Source organism: Maniola jurtina, chromosome 15 (genome assembly GCF_905333055.1).
Source record: "Maniola jurtina chromosome 15, ilManJurt1.1, whole genome shotgun sequence".
NCBI lineage: Eukaryota > Metazoa > Arthropoda > Insecta > Lepidoptera > Nymphalidae > Maniola > Maniola jurtina.
The window spans coordinates 2,266,450-2,285,567 of NC_060043.1; the positions used below are offsets into that span (position 1 = coordinate 2,266,450).

The 19,118-nt window shown below is 37.0% G+C and overlaps 1 protein-coding gene across 1 annotated transcript in view; it reads left to right on the forward strand.

Annotated features, from left to right (window-relative positions):
• Positions 1-19,118, forward strand: part of LOC123872413 (adenylate cyclase, germination specific-like) — a 100,536-nt gene that overhangs the window by 69,087 nt on the left and 12,331 nt on the right. The window contains exons 4-5 of the mRNA XM_045916677.1: positions 860-966; positions 16,469-16,558. Of these exons, the coding sequence (XP_045772633.1) occupies positions 860-966; positions 16,469-16,558 (197 nt within the window). The remainder of the gene's footprint in view (positions 1-859; positions 967-16,468; positions 16,559-19,118) is intronic.

Below are 19,118 nucleotides of genomic sequence, written 5' to 3' on the forward strand. Positions count from 1 at the left end.
GCACACTGAAGTCATTCGAATAATTTTGTGAATCTCCCACTCGGCACACAGTTCAGCATAATTAGAGAATATTTGACAGATCGTGGATTCAGTATCAAACCGAGAGTTTCCTCACTCTAGTTCACTCTGCCTACATTTTCTGGTTATGCAACGGCTATTGAGTATGCGTGAGGCCATTTTACGGGACATTACACGCTCTAGTAATATGACATTTCTCTGTGAACAGTTCAGCTTAATTGGAGAACATTCGAGGCGCTCATTGATATGGGTTGGAATCCAACGACATTGGAATTTTAGATATCACATTTTCAGAACTCCACTGTTCAAATCCTATACATCGTTCAAATTTTGCCAATTTACAGGTCGTAATTTTAGCAAATGTACATTGAAATTGCAATGGGTAGCAAAATGGAACGTGCTTCATTCGGCAAATTGAAATTTTAGTAGATACTTACCTACTGCATAATTAGAATTTACAAATTGTAAAATTAGGGTGATTTTGTACGATACCGCCTAGCTTTCAGGGGGCAACTGATAAGGATATTTTAAAATATTTATTCCCGAAAAACCTTTTTTTTTAAATTTTAATCATTAGACATGCTTGAAATATTTTTTTCACTCATCACGTTCGTAAAGTTCTTCTTTATGCTAAGTGTAAGCGGACTAAAAACTGATTATATGCTCTTGGGCATAAAAGAGTTGCATGGCTAATAGTGCCTGAGCCTGGCTATAGGAAGCTAGGCTCAGGCACTATTAATAATAGTTCCGTTCCTATATAAAGTAATTTCGGTCAAGCGTACAGCGTCACGATTAAGATGCTTTTATTAGAATGAATTGAACAGTGGAACACTTGTTGCAGGTAAACAGAACCCTGTCCCTGGGAGAGATGGTCCTCGCGATAGAAGACGAGCGCGTGTACGTCTCCCGGTATCTCTTCGCCGACATGTCCACAGATGACCTGAACATGTAAGTGAGGGTTATCAGTGTTATCACACTTATATTGCAAAGGCGAAAGTTTGTGTCTATTTATGTGTGTTTGTTACTCTTTCGCGCAAAAACTACTTCATAATCATAATAATAATTTATTTATTGCATGGACTAGACGGCTTTGCCTGAAATTTAGAATGGAGATAAATTATACCCTGGATTAACACATAGGCTACTTTTTAACCCGGAAAATTAAAGAGTTCCTACGGATTTTAAAAAAAAACCTAAGTATATCCGCGTGAATGATGTCGCGGGCATCAGTTAGTATAATAATGACCAGTGACCCAAAATATTATGTCATTGCGACGCGAACTGTGAATAAATACTCGGCCGCCCACCAACATGATCATCATTAACCCATTGTAGGTCCACTACTGTGTACTGGTCTCCTCTCAAAATAAGAAGGGCGTAGGCCGTATTCCACTACGTTGTCTACGGCAGACTACACAATTATTGCGTACATAGGTAACTCGAAAAAGTTAGAGGTGCATGTTCTGGATCGAACCTAGTGTGCCTAGTGGGAGATTTTTAACCTATTCGATCGCGTAAAAGTTAACTGCGTTTTGTATGGAATTGAAACAGCGCCATCTTCTTGTCACTAGATGGCGCTGTTTCAATTCCATACAAAACGCAGTTAACTTTTACGCGATCGAATAGGTTAAAAATCTCCCACTAGGCACACAAACCTCCTAATTGGAAGTCACCAATACCTAAGTTAAAATTCTGTAATAGTTAAGAGAAGGAACTACATTAGTAGAACCTTACTCATTGCATAACGAACGAAAGGTGACCTTGACCAAAAGTAATCTTTCTAAGCAACACACTGAAGAAAGTATAACGAAGTGACATAGCCCCAGGTGGTCGTGTATTTTTAGGTCTTTTTTTCTTCAACAAGAAAAGGTTGTTTATTGTTTACTCTCTCAACTTTGGAAAATACTATAAACTCCAAACTTTAGGTATTTTTACATGGGAAAACAAAAAGGTCAGCTTGTACTAATAAGATAAGTAACTACACTTGTATAACAAGCAAAACGTAACCTTGACTACAAGTAATCTCTTCTAGGCGACCCATATCCTGAAGGAAGTATAACAAACTGACATAACGCCAGGTGCTCGGATATTTTTAGGGTATTTTCTCTTCGTAAACAAGAAAAGGTTCTCATTGTTATTCTGTCAACTTTGGATTTAAATACTATTAAACCTCGAATTTTAGGCGTTCCTTACACGGGAAGATAAAAGAGTAAGCTTCAACTCATAAAGAAAACGTAGGTAATAGTGGAACAAATAACAAAGGTGACCTTGACCAAAACTAATCTCTTCCAGGCGACCCATAGTTACTGAGATTATTTTTATCGAACTGATATAATCCCAAGTAATCAAATATTTTAGGGGCTTCCTTCTCATAAATAAGAAGAGATGGCTCATTGTTATTCTCTCAACTCTGGATTTAAATAATCCCCGAACTTAAGGCAATTTTAAAACGGGAAGTTAATTAAAAGAGTCAGCTTGCTCTTATAAATAAAATTTATATTTTCTTTATTAGAGATACATATCATGTACATAACAAATATAAGGTGACCTTGACCAAAAGTAATCTCTTTCAGACGACCGATATACCTACGTGCTGAAAAAAATGTGACAAACTGACATAACCCCAGGTGGTCGAATATTTTTAGGATCCTTTTTCTTCGTAAACAAAAATAGGTTGCTCATTGTCATTAAGTCAACTTTGGAAAATATTAGAAATTCGAAACTATAGGCATTTTTTACACGGAAAGAAAAAAGCCTGCTTGTAGTAATAAAGTAAAGGTATAACACTTGTTTCAAACAAAAGGTGACCTTGACCAAAAGTAATCTCTTCCAGGCGATCCATATACTGAAGGAAATATAACAAACTGACATAAGGCCAGGTGGTCCGATATTTTTATTAGGATCATTTTTCTTCGTAAACAAAAAAAGGTTGCTCATTGTTATACTCTCATCTCGGGGATAAATACTATAAACCCCGTATTTCAGACATTTCGTAGACGAGAACATAAAAAATGAAATTGGCCAGGTGCGTGTTAGACTTTCGCATCGATTGGTTCCGTGGAAGGAAACGTATTTAAAACAGTTATTTTTAAACAGATTTAAGAGTTTTTGAATACCGCTGTGACAGAAAGACGGACAGTTAGGCAGACCCTAACGGGATTCCAAAGATTTAAGTCTAAGTTAGTTTTAAGTTTGCTTACCATTTTAAATTATCGATTTAACTAAAAAGTACGTCAAAAGTCTATGACATCACATCTGTGAATTTCATACAAGCTCCCTTGCTAAGCGAGCGTTTTGACGTTTGACAAAAAGTAGTCAGATTTGACTAGTACTCATCATCCCTATTGGTCATTCTAGTCCAACAATCGGATTATCGTTCATTAGATATCAGTAGGATTCGATCAGCCGTAATCCCCGGTTGATTTAGATTGATTGGGCAATTCTCAGTATGAATGGATGAGCTGATACAAATTGAACTGGATAATTCAATTGGATAATTGTATATGGTATTCTACACCTTTTTTTTGGGTCCGTATCTCCAGAGAAAAAAGGAAACCCTAATAGGATCACTTCGTTGTCTGTTTGTGTGTCTGCCGTGTGTGTCAAGACCCATCAAGGGTATCAAAATGTATTGGGTACCCGTTGACCTAGAATCATGAAATTTGGCCGGTATCAATGTCAGCACGAGTAAAGGATCACTTCGTTGTCTACCTGTCTTGTCTATCAGTCTGGCTGTGTCTGTCATGTCTGACAAGAAAAGGGGCATGGGCAGGTAGGTAGGTGTTAAGTATAGCCTAAGTAAAGGAAAAGATCCGAAAACACTGAATTATTTGTGGTTTTGTAGCGCAAGATACATAGTGTCTATAACAGACTGTTCAAAGATTTACTAGACGATGCACGTGGATGTGGGTTTTTAAAAATCCCGTGGGGACTTAATTTTCTTGGTCAAACATTGCTAAATGGAACGATTGCTGAGAGCTGGCCGTAGTTTTTTTTTTTTAATATTATATAGACTAGCGCTTGGCTGCAATCAGACCTGCTAGCAAGTGATGATGCAGCCTAAGATGGAGCGCGCTTGCCTAGAAGTTGCCTATTCACTCTTGACTTGAAGGTACACATATTATAGGTCGAAGATGTATGGAGTATGGACGAACTTGAACTTTCAAAGGGCAGTTATCAGTCCATTTTACTGCGCTCGAATTCTGTAACGTCATGAGATGTTATACTAAGCCTACTGAATAGCTTTTATGGAGAGAGACACGTGGAACTTCCTCTATTTTGGACAGTGTTTATTAAAGACAAGATTTTCCCTAAACCTTCGTCTGCGTGGAACCTTTTTCCCGGAATTAAAGACTTTATTGGCTTTATACAACAATGTGAGCAATTTTTGTTAATTTATAGACTAGCGCTTGGCTGCAATCAGACCTGCTGGCAAGTGATGATGCAGCCTAAGATGGAGTGCGCTTGCCTAGAAGTCCTATAACACGCATCCAGTAGTTGCATGCTCTCACACGTTTTTTCACTAATTAAATTATTATTCTATTTTTGTACTAGCTCACCCACCCCGGGTTTGCTTGAGTGGAAAATCGGCGAGGGGCTGAATTTTCCACAAATTATGACTGAAACACGTAATTTCTTCATTTTTAACCTAAAGTTTAAATACTTACCAATTTTTGTACGTTAAATTAAAAAAAAGTTACAGAAACTCAAACCATTATAATATGATCTGCAGGTATTTGGTTTTAGTGTACTAAAATAACAGATCTAAATGAATTTGCTATCTTTTTCACAATGTCCTAAAAAATATAGCATTAGGGGGATTGGATGATTTGTGAATTAAGTTTAGAGTTTGTGTACAACAGAGTTAGTTGATAATTTGGGTACATTAAACGTATTTATGTTATATCAACATTTGAAAGATTTAAAAAAATAGCGTAATTTTATGGTAACAAACATCTATACTGAATTTCAGCACTCTGAAATCGTGGAGATTTTTTTACTAAGTATTCGCCCCTTGTAAATTCATGCAAATTGTAAGGGTTACTTCATGTTTGATTAATTTCGAATTAATTCAGGCTCCTAGAATTTTTGAATCTGCAGAAAGGAGGAAACAAACCGAGGATTTTTCGCTTTTATAACTTACAGTGGCGAATAATTACCCGGTACAGATTTTCAGTCGCATTTTTAATAATTTTAAGGGTTCCGTACCTTAAAAGGTTAAACGGAACCCTTATAGGATCATTTTTTTGTCTGTCTGTCTGTCCGTCCATCCGTCCATCGTGTCTGTCAAGAAAACCTATAGGGTACTTCCCGTTGACCTAGAATCATAAAAATTGGCAGGATGGTAGGTCTTATAGCACAAATAAAGGAATAGATCTGAAAACAAATCATTTAGAAAAATTACAGACAGACAAACAGACAGAAAGCAAAGTGATCCTGTAAAGGTTCAATTTTTTCTTTTGAGATAGGGAACCCTAAAAATATTATATTAAGTTGCACTGATTTAGACATGCCAAACAAATAAAACAATAAACTGGGAGATATCCTAAGCGGCATTAATCTTCAATTAGTTCTAATTAAACTTTTGTGTACAATCAAATTACCATCACCGGATTATGGGATTTAGTCACCCTCAAGTTGAGCTGCTGGGGCTTAAGCGAATTGTTACCCAATTTCGAAGTAACAAGACTTCTCCGTTGTAAATTGGAATTTGCAGTCCCTGCTTTCAGCAAATGTACAATTCTTCAGGGTTAGCATGAGATTTTACATTTTGCTAACGTTGTTAAAATTCGAGCATCGAAAAACGTGAACAGTCTTAAGCGAAATGTTAGCCTATTTCGAAGTAACAAGGCTATCGGGTGTAAATTGGAATTTGCAGTCCCTGCTTTCAGCAAATGTACATTTTTTTAGGGTAAGCATGAGATTTTACATTTTGCTAACATTGTTAAAATTCGAGCATCGAAAAACTTGAACAGTTGTTAAAATTCGAGCATCGACAAACTTGAAGAGTCTTAAGCGAAATGTTAGCCTATTTCGAAGTAACAGGGCTTATCGGTTGTAAATTGGAATTTGCAGTCCTTGCTTTCAGCAAATGTACAATTCTTTAGGGTTAGCATGAGATTTTACATTTTGCTGACGTCGTTAAAATTCGAGCATCGAAAAACTTGAACAGTCTTAAGCGAAATGTTAGCTTATTTTGAAGTAACAAGACTTCTCCGTTGTAAATTGGAATTTGCAGTCCGTGCTTTCAGCAAATGTACAATTCTTTTGGGTTAGTATGAGATTTTACATCTCGCTGACACAAATAAATTTCGAGCATCGAAAAACTTTAACATCAAAGCCAATTTCAAGCCAACAATTCTTCTCAGTTGTAAATTGGCGACCCAACTCAACCCAAGTTGGGTTTGAGTCTTAAGGCTCAACGACATCTATAAGTGATTAAAAAAAAAATTTCGTGAGCACATTATAATTTTTTTAATGGCATCTTGATTTTTTTTAAATTAAAACCACAAATTCACGGTTTTTTAATTTTTCCTTTACTTATGATGTAAGTTAAACTCTACCTAAAGGTCAACAGAACTACCATATACGTTTTCTTGACAGACACGACAGACAGACAGACAACAAAGTGATCCTATAAGGGTCCCTTTTTATTTTTGAGGTACGGAACGCTAAAAATCGGTGGTATTGAATGCATGACTTTAAATGATGGAGGGCCCTGGTCCATTTTACTTAGAGGTTTTTGTGTTACGACGCTCGTAATCTATCAACATTGGCGAGATGTAAAACCTCATACTAACCCTACAGCTTTCAACAAATATACAATTCTGTACAAATGGAAATGGAAAAATGTGTTCACATTAAGTGTTTTTCCTGTTTGGTCAATTTGAGAAAACGATCTTTTCTAATACGGAATTCTATTTTATAGGAAAATTGGTGATCCTTTTAAAATGGGGACAGTTTAAAACAACAGCCGATGCTGCTGTGCAAATTGATAAATACTTTTAGTTAATATTATGATAGTGTCCGGATTAACTGAAAAATGAGAATAGGTACAAAAAAATTATACATTTACACACAAAAAAAATAGCCTGAAAAAAATAGCCTCAAAAGGAAAAACGAAACTTTTATAGGATCACTTTGTTGTCTGTCTGTTCGTCTGTTTGTTTGTCGTGTCTGTCAAGAAAACCTATAGAGTACTTCCCGTTGGCCTAGAATTATGAAATTTGGCAAGCAGGTAGATTTTATAGCACAAGTAAAGGAAAAAATCTGAAAAGTGAAAACGTTGAATTTGTGGTTATATCACAAAAAACAAATTGAATGTGTTCATGAACAAATAATTAGTATTTTCAATTTTCAATGTAAGCTAACTATACTAAGTGGGGTAGGTATCTTATGAAAGGGCTTTACCTGTACATTCTAAAAAACATTTTTGTTTATTTTTATTCATAATAGTTTTTGTTTTATCGTGCAAAATGTCGGAAAAAACACCCGAGTACGGAATCCTCGGTGCGCGAGTCTGACTTGCACATGGCCGGTTTTTTCAAACAAAACATATCGATACTAAGGAATGTTCTGTTAGAAAAAACTTTCGCACTAATCAAGGCAAAAATTTGTGCATGCTTGTTACTCTTTTACGCAAAAACTACTTTACGGATTTGGCTGAAATGAATGGAGATTGCTGATACAGGACTTAACACGTAGGCTACCTCTTATCCCGGAAAATCTAAGAGTTCCCGCGGAGACTTTTTTATACTTAAATGTCTTTATTAATATTGAACATTAAAAATATAAACAGAGTTAAGTTCTAGTAACCTGGAACTAACACAAAATATAAAGATCCATACCATTACGTAACTAATGAGAAGGGGTCAGCACCCGCAGCAATGGTGAATAAGAAAGAGAGAGATAAGAAAAACAATTTATGTAACAATCAGCTAAACCATATTTAACATTTCAATCTAATGAAATTGATTCCCTAAATATCTTCATTGATAAGAGAGCTAATAAAGATTAATCAACGGGAGCGTATTGTAACGTAAACACAAATTAGATCATTCAATCTTAGCTCTAATTTCGTTAGTTATAAAGGTTGTTATTCAATAACGTAGCCCGCAAGTGTAATTTTATATTTGCTGCCCACCTTAGATTAGGGCTGTCAAACGTTTCTGAATTATTATGTTACCTGTCTTTGGCTTTAACAAATTCAAAGGTAAAGTGCTGCAATGCCTACGTAATATATATAACGGAGGCCGAGGGTGTTATCAGGTTATCGTGGGCATATTTTCCACTTTTTTATTACTTTGTAGGCGCTTCTGATGATTATTAAGATTGAAGCATGATCTAACCACTAGTAAACCTGGATAATAACTAAGCGGATATGTCAGGATAGCAACCTTTAGATTAACCGAGCCTTCGTGGGCGTACTAACGATATTCTTGGACTATCAAGTGATATTGAACTACCTTCGACTACAACCATGATAACTCTCACTTACTGCATGTCACAACTACCAGCGTAACTAGGAAACCTAACCTAACCTACCTAGACCGGCTCCTCCACGCCTACACCGGTCCCAAACTAACCATCTAACCTAATCACCACAATAACAACTCGTTCAACCACCAGCACCACTTTAAGTAACCACTACTCTAAAACCTACAGTACGACACTCACACACCGTATCTACTGAGAACCTACTCGGACCGAAGCCAGAACAAGAATCAATAGCCAATAGCTACGCTAATATTCTGATAATAAAATGCGAGAGTGAATTCTGAACACAGCAACGCGTGCCGATCAAAATCCAACTCTGACAGTGACAGCTAAACAAATATGGCTGAGTACCTTCACGTAACGTTACTTTTCACGGAGTCTATGACATTAAAACCTCTTTTTAATATTGACTCGACGACACGGCCATTCTGACATGCGTACGTCCTCGTACGCGAAATGTCACAAAGCATGCGAGGACAAAACCATAACCACAAAATCATTATACCGCTCGTCCATCCTGACTAGCAGTTAACTGTCAATGAACATCTTTCTCATTCTAAACCTGGACATCAATGTCCCCTCAACCACTCAACACTAGTGGATCGGACATCAGCGTCCCCTCAGTCACTAAACCTCCGTAAACCAGAAACATTACAATAATTAACGTACAATGCTATTGGTTATGATTCTGACCATCACGGCTTTTTCTAGGGCTCTTTGGCTTGACTAATTCATCACATCTCAACACTTAGGAAGTTGACACAACCAACCTAGGTTAAGGAATCACTTTCAACTGATCATCTGTCTAAAATATAGGCTAACACTGCGAGAAGAACCAAAACCTTATTACAAGAACCTATCTACTGACATGTCGCGACGCGAAATTTAGTTGAACCGATTCTAAACTACAGTTCATATGATTAGAGCGCAATTGCTATTGCAACTCTTATTCAATCATGATCTAAACATTATTCAAAACGAATTTACCACTGGTTCGGAATGCCATAACCTAGCGAGAAGAACCAGCAAGAAACTCGGTGGCGTCTAACTGAGTCATTAAAAACAATTTTTTTTTTTTTTTGGTTGTTATTAAGGATATTTAACTGTAACTGTCGTCCTTAGTACCACGCTGAACGAACCGTGTAATGATAACCTGAGTTCGCAAACCGATGTCGCTCTACAATTCAGTAGTACAACCATCTCATAACAGATGGTGCTTTAAATGATGGCCACTTTAATGTTAGTCTCTGATACGGCCAGAACTGACACGTCACACGTCCCTGTGTGATGCTCGTGTAAAAGAGACAACTTGCTACAATCAAAGGCTCGGCTTTTCCTGATTAACTTTTAGTGAAAGAGTTCATTACGTAACAAAGTACAACGCTAGTGTCAAACAACAAGTTCATTGTTGACATCATACTGCTACAGCTACAATACGAAATTTTCTTTAATTCTCTACAGCATGGTTGGATAAGAGATCAACTCTATCTGATTAGTGAAGACCATCCCAATAGTGAATAGTATCACGTGTCTTAGTCAGCAAAACTATCACCTAAATCGAGCACTAGTAACTCATGCCACCTCCATCGAGTGACGATAAACTTGTCTTTACTATCACCTAAATCGAGCAATAGTAACTCATGCCACCTAAATGGAGTAACGATAAACTTGTCGTTACTATCACCTAAATCGAGCAATAGTAACTCATGCCACCTAAATCGAGTGACGATAAACTTGTCGTTACTATCACCTAAATCGAGCAATAGTAACTCATGCCACCTAAATCGAGTGACGATAAACTTGTCGTTACTATCACCTAAATCGAGCAATAGTAACTCATGCCACCTAAATCGAGTGACGATAAACTTGTCGTTACTATCACCTAAATCGAGCAATAGTAACTCATGCCACCTCCATCGAGTGACGGTAGTCGTTACTAGAAGTAGTAACTCATGCCACCTCCATCGAGTGGTGGTAAACATGCTACACTACACTGCGCATTGCCACAACGGATCGCTACACTACGCCACGCATGCACACATGAGATTGCTATACCACAGTCATGTTCCACTGTCGATCACAACATTTCATTCATTTTCTCACGAATTTAATTGTCGTTCATCAAGTGAAAGGCGACAGAGACCACGTTAAACCGTTTTACTAGGATCTACTAAATGAAACTTAAGTTTTCGGTCGTCCTTGAACGCGGTAATCCTCTGACAAAAGCATCTGATTATTCATCAAGCAATGGAAATAATCGCGATCTATACTCAGTTATCCGTGTCCAAATTCTTAAAATCAATATTCGAATTAGAAATACTACATTCACCAACAATCTTGCATTTTAAAATAAAAAAGTAGGTACCCGCAGTTATCGTAATTGAAAAACTACGTACGTAAAATATCACGACCTTTCATGATATCAAAATGTCAAAACTAATTGTATCAGATGAGTTCATGAAACCAAATTTCTAAACTAACTCCATCAATCGATGACAAACACTGACTCGATATGTGATATTTCGCATTAACACATCACAATCACATCACATCACAAAACAGAGTCATTGATTTACTTGATTGAAAACTCTCGTCTAAATTAGGTCGAAAAACTTTCAACGTTGTAGAATTAAATCGGTTATTCCCACAAAACGACGGTGGTTCGATATTGCTTTGTTTACGTTTCAAAATAGAAAAACACCTTCAATTCCTGTTGCAACATGTTTCGCGAGGTAATATCGGTAGTAAGAGCCAGTTTTTGCAAGCGATAACCAAATCATTTTAAAATAAACAAGCACGTAAGACACACCGCTGTCTTCTCATTATTATTTTCAATGCAGAGGGTACTTTTAATTACCTCGATTAAATTCTTTTAGTCTAAGACTAGTAACTCACTAAATCAATCATCAGACTTCTCTGGAGCCCTAGGGCATCCCACTTCTGATAACGGAGGCCGAGGGTGTTATCAGGTTATCGTGGGCATATTTTCCACTTTTTTATTACTTTGTAGGCGCTTCTGATGATTATTAAGATTGAAGCATGATCTAACCACTAGTAAACCTGGATAATAACTAAGCGGATATGTCAGGATAGCAACCTTTAGATTAACCGAGCCTTCGTGGGCGTACTAACGATATTCTTGGACTATCAAGTGATATTGAACTACCTTCGACTACAACCATGATAACTCTCACTTACTGCATGTCACAACTACCAGCGTAACTAGGAAACCTAACCTAACCTACCTAGACCGGCTCCTCCACGCCTACACCGGTCCCAAACTAACCATCTAACCTAATCACCACAATAACAACTCGTTCAACCACCAGCACCACTTTAAGTAACCACTACTCTAAAACCTACAGTACGACACTCACACACCGTATCTACTGAGAACCTACTCGGACCGAAGCCAGAACAAGAATCAATAGCCAATAGCTACGCTAATATTCTGATAATAAAATGCGAGAGTGAATTCTGAACACAGCAACGCGTGCCGATCAAAATCCAACTCTGACAGTGACAGCTAAACAAATATGGCTGAGTACCTTCACGTAACGTTACTTTTCACGGAGTCTATGACATTAAAACCTCTTTTTAATATTGACTCGACGACATATACATATTAATCAATCATTCAACCTCCTTGTTTTTAAAAGTTTATGACAATGATTTTTTTGTTTCCATTACAAGTTAGCCCTTGATGGTTAGCGATGATTTACTTTAAGATGGTAACGGGTTAACTTAGAAGGGGGGGGGGGGGGGGGGTTTATTACACCCAATCATACCCCTTATTGATCTCCATACGGCATCGTCCCGGAACACTAAATCACTAGACCGGACGCCTTGTTGGAAACTGGACAGACTGGCACGATTCCGATTTTTTTCAAGTATTTGCAATCTGCATGTTTTTCTTTTGAATACCTATATAGAAAAGGACAAAAATGCATTAAACAAAGACTCTAAATTTTTGCACTTTACAAAGTTAAGCAATAGGCTTAATACATTGGTAAGAAAAAGATGCGAATAGTCTAAATGCGATGCGAAAAAGATGCGAATAGTCGCGCTCAGAAACAGTATCATTGTCAGCCTGAATGCTAATCCAAGAAGATAAATAACTTAGATTTGTATAACTTTGACAACCCTTAATTTCGGTTGAGTGTTCACTATGCGGTGCTGGAGTGTGCAAGTCAACAAACGGCAAAATCGTCCGGATTCCCTTACTAGTGAAATGTATATTTTACGACTTATTTGCGTACATTTTTGTTAATAAAACAAGCCCAATATTATAGAATATAATTCATACTTTTTTATTTTATTCCTATTTTCTTATTTTCGAGGAGCTCTCTGAAGGTCGATCATGAATGAAAGATTTCGAAAAATTTCAAAGTGATCATCAGGTATAAGCTGGTTAATAGCATAAGCAATACAGCCAAAAGCTCTTTAAATCAACTTGGAACTTTTAAACCATCTTGAGTAAAGAGATGTCTACGTACTAAGATTTATTCTATTATATGAAAGCGTATAAAATAAAAGCATTGTGCTGTTTTGAGTTTCAAGTGCTTTCAGGATTGTGCGAAATAAGGGCCAATGCACACGCGATTTCGCTTTTCGTAAGCTAGAAGTTGCGAATTTACACAACAGTAAGTATATGTATGTATCCTTAGTATTTCAAGCTATGCACCGATTGCACGTTTTACTTCGCGTATAATACAGACTGTTAGGTACGAAAATAACTTTTAATTCTATCAGCCTGTAAGCCTCTGCTGGTGGACATAGAATATGGAATAGAATTCTCTTTATTGTTACAACTTTCTGGTATTTAACTTGCAAATACATAAATAAAATTAAAATAAATAAATAGGCTTTTCGAAAATCAACGTTATCCTGATCAATGAAGATCCTTTATCAAGTAACATTACACTACAAGTTTATTCTACTAAGAGAGCAGTCACTAAATTCAATCACAAATCATAATACAAAACAATGCTACAATACACAAAACAATGATTACACGGTAAAGGAACAAACCTTAGGCCTCATTCGCACGAGAGCTTTTTTAACGTCCGTTAAAAAAGCGTTAAAATAGAACAAATGTATTCCCAAGTATCTGTTCACACGTCAACGCTGTTTTAACGCGCACTTTGTATTTTCAGCGCAACGCCGGGTTTTAACGCAACGCTTTTTTAACGCTCGTGCGAATTAGGGCTAATTATTATTGTCAACAGGTATAAAATTTAAAAAAAAATAGTGTTAAATTTTTTTTATACAATAAAGGATGGTTATACATTGATCACACAGAAATACACGAACGTTACACAAAAGATATTATAAGAACACTTGAACGTTACACAAAGGATATTTTTAGGTTATGCAAACGTTACATAAATGTTACACAAAGTATAAAAACCTTAATAGAGAGCGCTAGCACGTGTGCTTTGGGCCTAACTAGGTACTTTGGATCATATTATATTGCTAAGTGGAGTTGAAAATCCTGAAGCCTGAGGGTCGATACTCGGTAGGTACTCGTTACCAGATAATGAAACCAAAGACTCCGAAATATTATACCTCCAAATAAAAACAAGCCAAGTCCGGGTCAGACTCCCGCACCAAGGGTTCCGTACTACTCCGTAAGAACTAAAACGGAGAATCACTATAATTATTTCAAATTTTTAGATTGGTAAACTTTGGAGGTAAAGGGGGAGTTGTACGTTATTTTTTTGACATTTTGCAATCAATCGAAAACTATTATGCTTAAAAATAAGGTTTTGGTTCCTTGTATAAAAAAAAAATTCCTTTCGAGGTATGGAACCCTAAAATTGGAATTACCTTAATAGGCTATTAGGTTGGCATGACGAGGAGCCAGGGGGAGGGGGAATATTATATTATTATATACTTCTTTAAATACTTCTTTGAAAAATATGAAAGGCCAATATTATACACTTGTTTATAAGCCTGAAATTTGTTGAACTAATTATTTGATCGTGATGTTACCACAAAATCACGGTTTCGGATTTTTCCTGAAGACATTGCTACTTGCTAAAGGGCTTTGAATATTTTGGCCTACCTAGTAGTCTGCCATTTTTCTTTTTTTTTCCAAAATAGCGGCCACGCATATATCCTGTATTAATCAATAGCTGGCATCAATACATAAACAATTTCAATAGCTCAACCGGTAAAGGAGTGGACTAAAAACCGAAAGGTCGAAGGTTCAAACCCCGCCCGTTGCACTATTGTCGTACCTGCTCCTAGCACAAGCCTGACGCTTAGTTGGAGAGGAAAGGGGAATATTAGTCATTTAACATGGCTAATATTCTTTAAAAAAAAAAATTGTATATTATTATATTTCGGAAATGTGACACTTTGGAAGATTTTGTCTCATTCAATACTTGTTTTGATTGATACCAGCTATTGATTAATTTAGGTTTTAGGTATAGCCACTATTTTGAAAAAAAAAACGGAAATGGAATGGATAATGGAATATTATAAATGCGAAAGTGTGTCAGTCTGTTTGTCTGTCTGTCTGCTACCTTTTCACGGCCCAACAGTTTATCCGATTCTGACGAAATTTGATATAGAGTTAGCTTATATCCCGGGGACGGACATAGGCTACTTTTTATCCCGGAAAATCAAACGTTTCCCGCGGGATTCCTAAAGACCCATCCGCGTAATCGAATTGTATGATATTTGGTTGCGAGGTAGCTTGCGTCCCTGTAATTCACATTGCCAACTTTTTATCCCGGAAAATCACACAGTTCCCACGGGATCTTTAAAAACCTAAATCCACGCGGACGAAGTGGCGGGCATCCTCTAGTAGTCCTATAAAGTGTGTGTGGAGTGAGCCTATAAGGGTTCATTTTTCCTTTTAAGGTACGGAACCGTAAAAATCATTTAAATGAGAGCCCCACGGGGTTTTCGACGGCGATAAACAAAGACTTTTAAAAAGTCGTTTTATATGACTTCATTTAATTATTTATTGCTATTTGAGCGAACCTCAAACTTTATAAGTAGAAACGAAAATAATAATTTCTAATAAAGATTCCATAAAAAGGCTAAAAGTTTTGCGTCGAAAGTCGAAACCCTTGGGAACCTTACAAATATTTTATTTTGCCAAATATTTTTCTTTATTACTGTATTGTACAACCTTTCTGTTGTAAGCGCTGTAGTAATTATAAGAGCCCTCTTATCCCCCTCCCGGGTTTGATTCCCGGCGATGGCTATTTATGATTTATCTAAATTGTCTTTGGTCTGGTGAGAGGCTTCGGTCGTGGCTTATAACCACCCCACAGCCATAGCTATGCCCGCTAGTTTATATTTATTAGATGATTCCAATCGGAATTTGGCCAGCGTCGACTATGGCCTGACTAAACCCTTCTTATTCTAAGAGACCTGTACTCAGTAGTGGGCCGGGCGATGGGTTGAGATGATGACGATATATATTACGTATGCGTAAACCTTGTAAGAATATTATAATGTCGTTTAAATGTTTCCGGCAGAGAAAAGACCCTTGTCAACGAAGTACCTATTCGTTAATCTATCCATGAAAATAATCTAAGTAAACATTTTTTTTAAAATTCAGATACAAGTTGGCCCTTGACTGCAATCTCACCAGGTGGTAAGTGATGATGCAGTCTAAGATGAAAGTGGGCTAACCTGGAAGGGCTTTAGTTTCTACACGCCATCGTACTGGAGTGCTAAATCGCTTGGCGGCACGGTTTTGCCGGTATAGTGGTAACTAGTCACGACCGAAGCCTCCCACCAGACCAGACCAGAGATATAAAAATTATAAAATTCCAAACCCCTACCGGGAATCGAACTTGAGTCCTCCGGATAGTAATATTAAAATCACATGAAGCCCCGTTAGGGCACTGCAATATTTGTAACATAAATCTGTTCTATCAATTGGCTATTACTAGCGTTCCTATCGATATATCTAGGTCTATTTCATTTCCAGAGGTACGCTGGAGCGGGTATTCGTCGTAACGGACCGGTGGCTGGGCGACGAGCAATCGCCCGTGCCAGATCGACTGAAAATGTCATTATAGTGAGTACTTGATCTTATTTATGATATCCCCTAGCGCCCACTCCCGCCAATAAATACACACAGCCTGAAGAAATCAGTCGTGCCACTCTACAGAAAAAATAAACCTTACTCTATCCACGGAGAGAAGTTAGTATAGGGCTCTCTCTGTTACGTAATCACATATCTATACTAATAAATAAAATTGGAGTGTCTGTCTGTAATTTCGAAATAACTACCTCATATTAAGCTCATATGGTTATTTGAACGATACCAACACTGAATCACACGTTTTTAAAATTTTTGTCTGTCTGTCTGTCTGTCTGTCTGTCTGTCTGTCTGTCTGTCTGTCTGTTTGAAAAGGCTAATCTTTGGAACGGCTGAACCGATTTTGACGGGATTTTCACAGACAAGTAGAGGATTGACCAGGGCGTAAAATAGGCTACTTTTTTAACCGACTTTCGAAAAGGGAGTTGTGTTTTTCTACCTATGTACACCGAAATCTCCGAGATTTCTGAACCGATTTGCGTAATTTTTTTTTTAATCGATAGAGGAACTGTGTGACATTGTTTCATAAAAAAATTGGATTCCAACTCCTCAATCCTGATGCTGCAGGGGATCTGGCCAATCCACGCGGGCGAAGCTGCGGGCATCAGCTAGTAAATGATAAAAACAAAAACTCCGTGGGCGTTAGCCATTTTGAGTGGCAAAACAATCACAAAAGAACCTATGTTTTCTGTGCTACTCTATTAGAGAAACTTTTTTTTTTTCAAAAAACATTCGAGATTCACTTTGAAAACTAAGTAAGCTTATGGCTCAAGTTCATACATAGTTCAAGCGATTTATGGTAAGTTTTACAGTGCAATAATATATAAAAGCCCAAATTATATATCACAAGCAACAGTTCCTAAATCTCTATAGTTTAAGAGTGTTATACCTTGCATCACCAGGGAAAAGGAGTTGAACTAGGAGTCTAATCATGAAGACGTACTCGTAGCTCGGTGTTTTCAATATTAATTCGCTATGAATAGTTCCAGAATCAGCATATCTTAGGTGGGCAGCTATTTGCATCAGGGTTAAGGAGTTGGATCCAAAAATTTTACGGATTTAACAGAAACCCACCTCCTTTTTGGAAGTCGCCTAAAAATATAGCTCACTGAAGCAAAAAGTTTCTTCAAAAACGAAATATTTGATACGAACTTTCGCAAAACATACGTAACAAACGTAAACAAACATGTTTTTTTAAAATATATATTATAGTTTTTTACACCTGGAACCATCTTGGGCATTCTCAGAACACCCTGCCAAAGTTTCATCACAATCTGATCAGTGGTTCAGCCGCCCATAGAATACAAACATACAAACATTGATTTTTATTTCTATAGATTGCTAAGATATATACTATTCCGTTTTGGCCGTAAGAAATTACTTTTTTATTTTTCCGAACTACAGTGATTACGTTTAATAGACTATTTTTATGAAGGAGGCTTTACGACCCATTTTAACGCCCACACACGAGTGTTTTATCTAGCATTGTCTAGGAAACCGTTGCAGCCTAAATAAATCAGTCATCTCACAAAATGTTTTGTGTAGGTAGGTAACTTTTATAGAAAAACTTTTTATTTCTGGAATTTAGTGCCTTTTGGGCATTCACCCGTAAATCGGACTGGGAAAAGTTCACTTATCGAAAATCTCTTAACCCTCCTGTGCCCACGAGAATTTATAACACGTACGTATACCCGCGTCGGTCTGTGGGACCGATGTTTCTAGTGCCTGGTTTTATTTATGTTTTACTAGCTTATGCTCGTGACTTCGTCTACGTGGACTACAAAAATTTCAAACCCCCATTTTATCACCTTAGTGAATATCTACGTCGTAAAAACTATATACATGCCAAACAGCTCGATCCGTTCAGTAGTTTGAGCTAAGTAGTAGTTTGAGTAGTTGAGTATAAATCTGTCAATCAGTTAGTCAGTCAGTCACCTCTTACTTTTACTATCTAGATTAGAAAAGATCCTAATTAATTAATAAGAAAGACTTAATAGTTTTGAATAGAAATTAAAAAAAAAGAAAACATTTTTGAGAAATAAAGCAAAAAAAATTTTTTGTCGGTCTGACAGACCAACACATTTGCTGGTGTAGGAGGGTTAAGAGGAGATACTTAAGTCGTGCGCAGTCAATTAAGCCAGTTCTTATCGGGGATTCTTTTTTAATTAAGAAAAAATACTGATTTAAATAAGTTAAAAAGTTTTCGGATAGGTTTATCAAGTGACGTGTTCAAAAGGACGATTACGTTGAATGACAGCTTTTCCTCTTACCTACTCATTGCTATTTTTTGGTCCACCCTAGGATACCACCAGGCCTAAAAACCTGCCAAGTACAAATCGATCCTCACTCTTTTAAGGTTCCGTACATGATTAATTATATTTTGGTAACAGCTTACAAACTATATATCGCTGTTTTCAGTATTTGCTGTTTAAATACAGTTTATGGTACATAATTTGCCGAAATTTCAGATTTCTAACTAGTTTAATTTTTGAAATAGACGGTTGGGCCTTTAATATAGATACCTGTTATCTCTCAA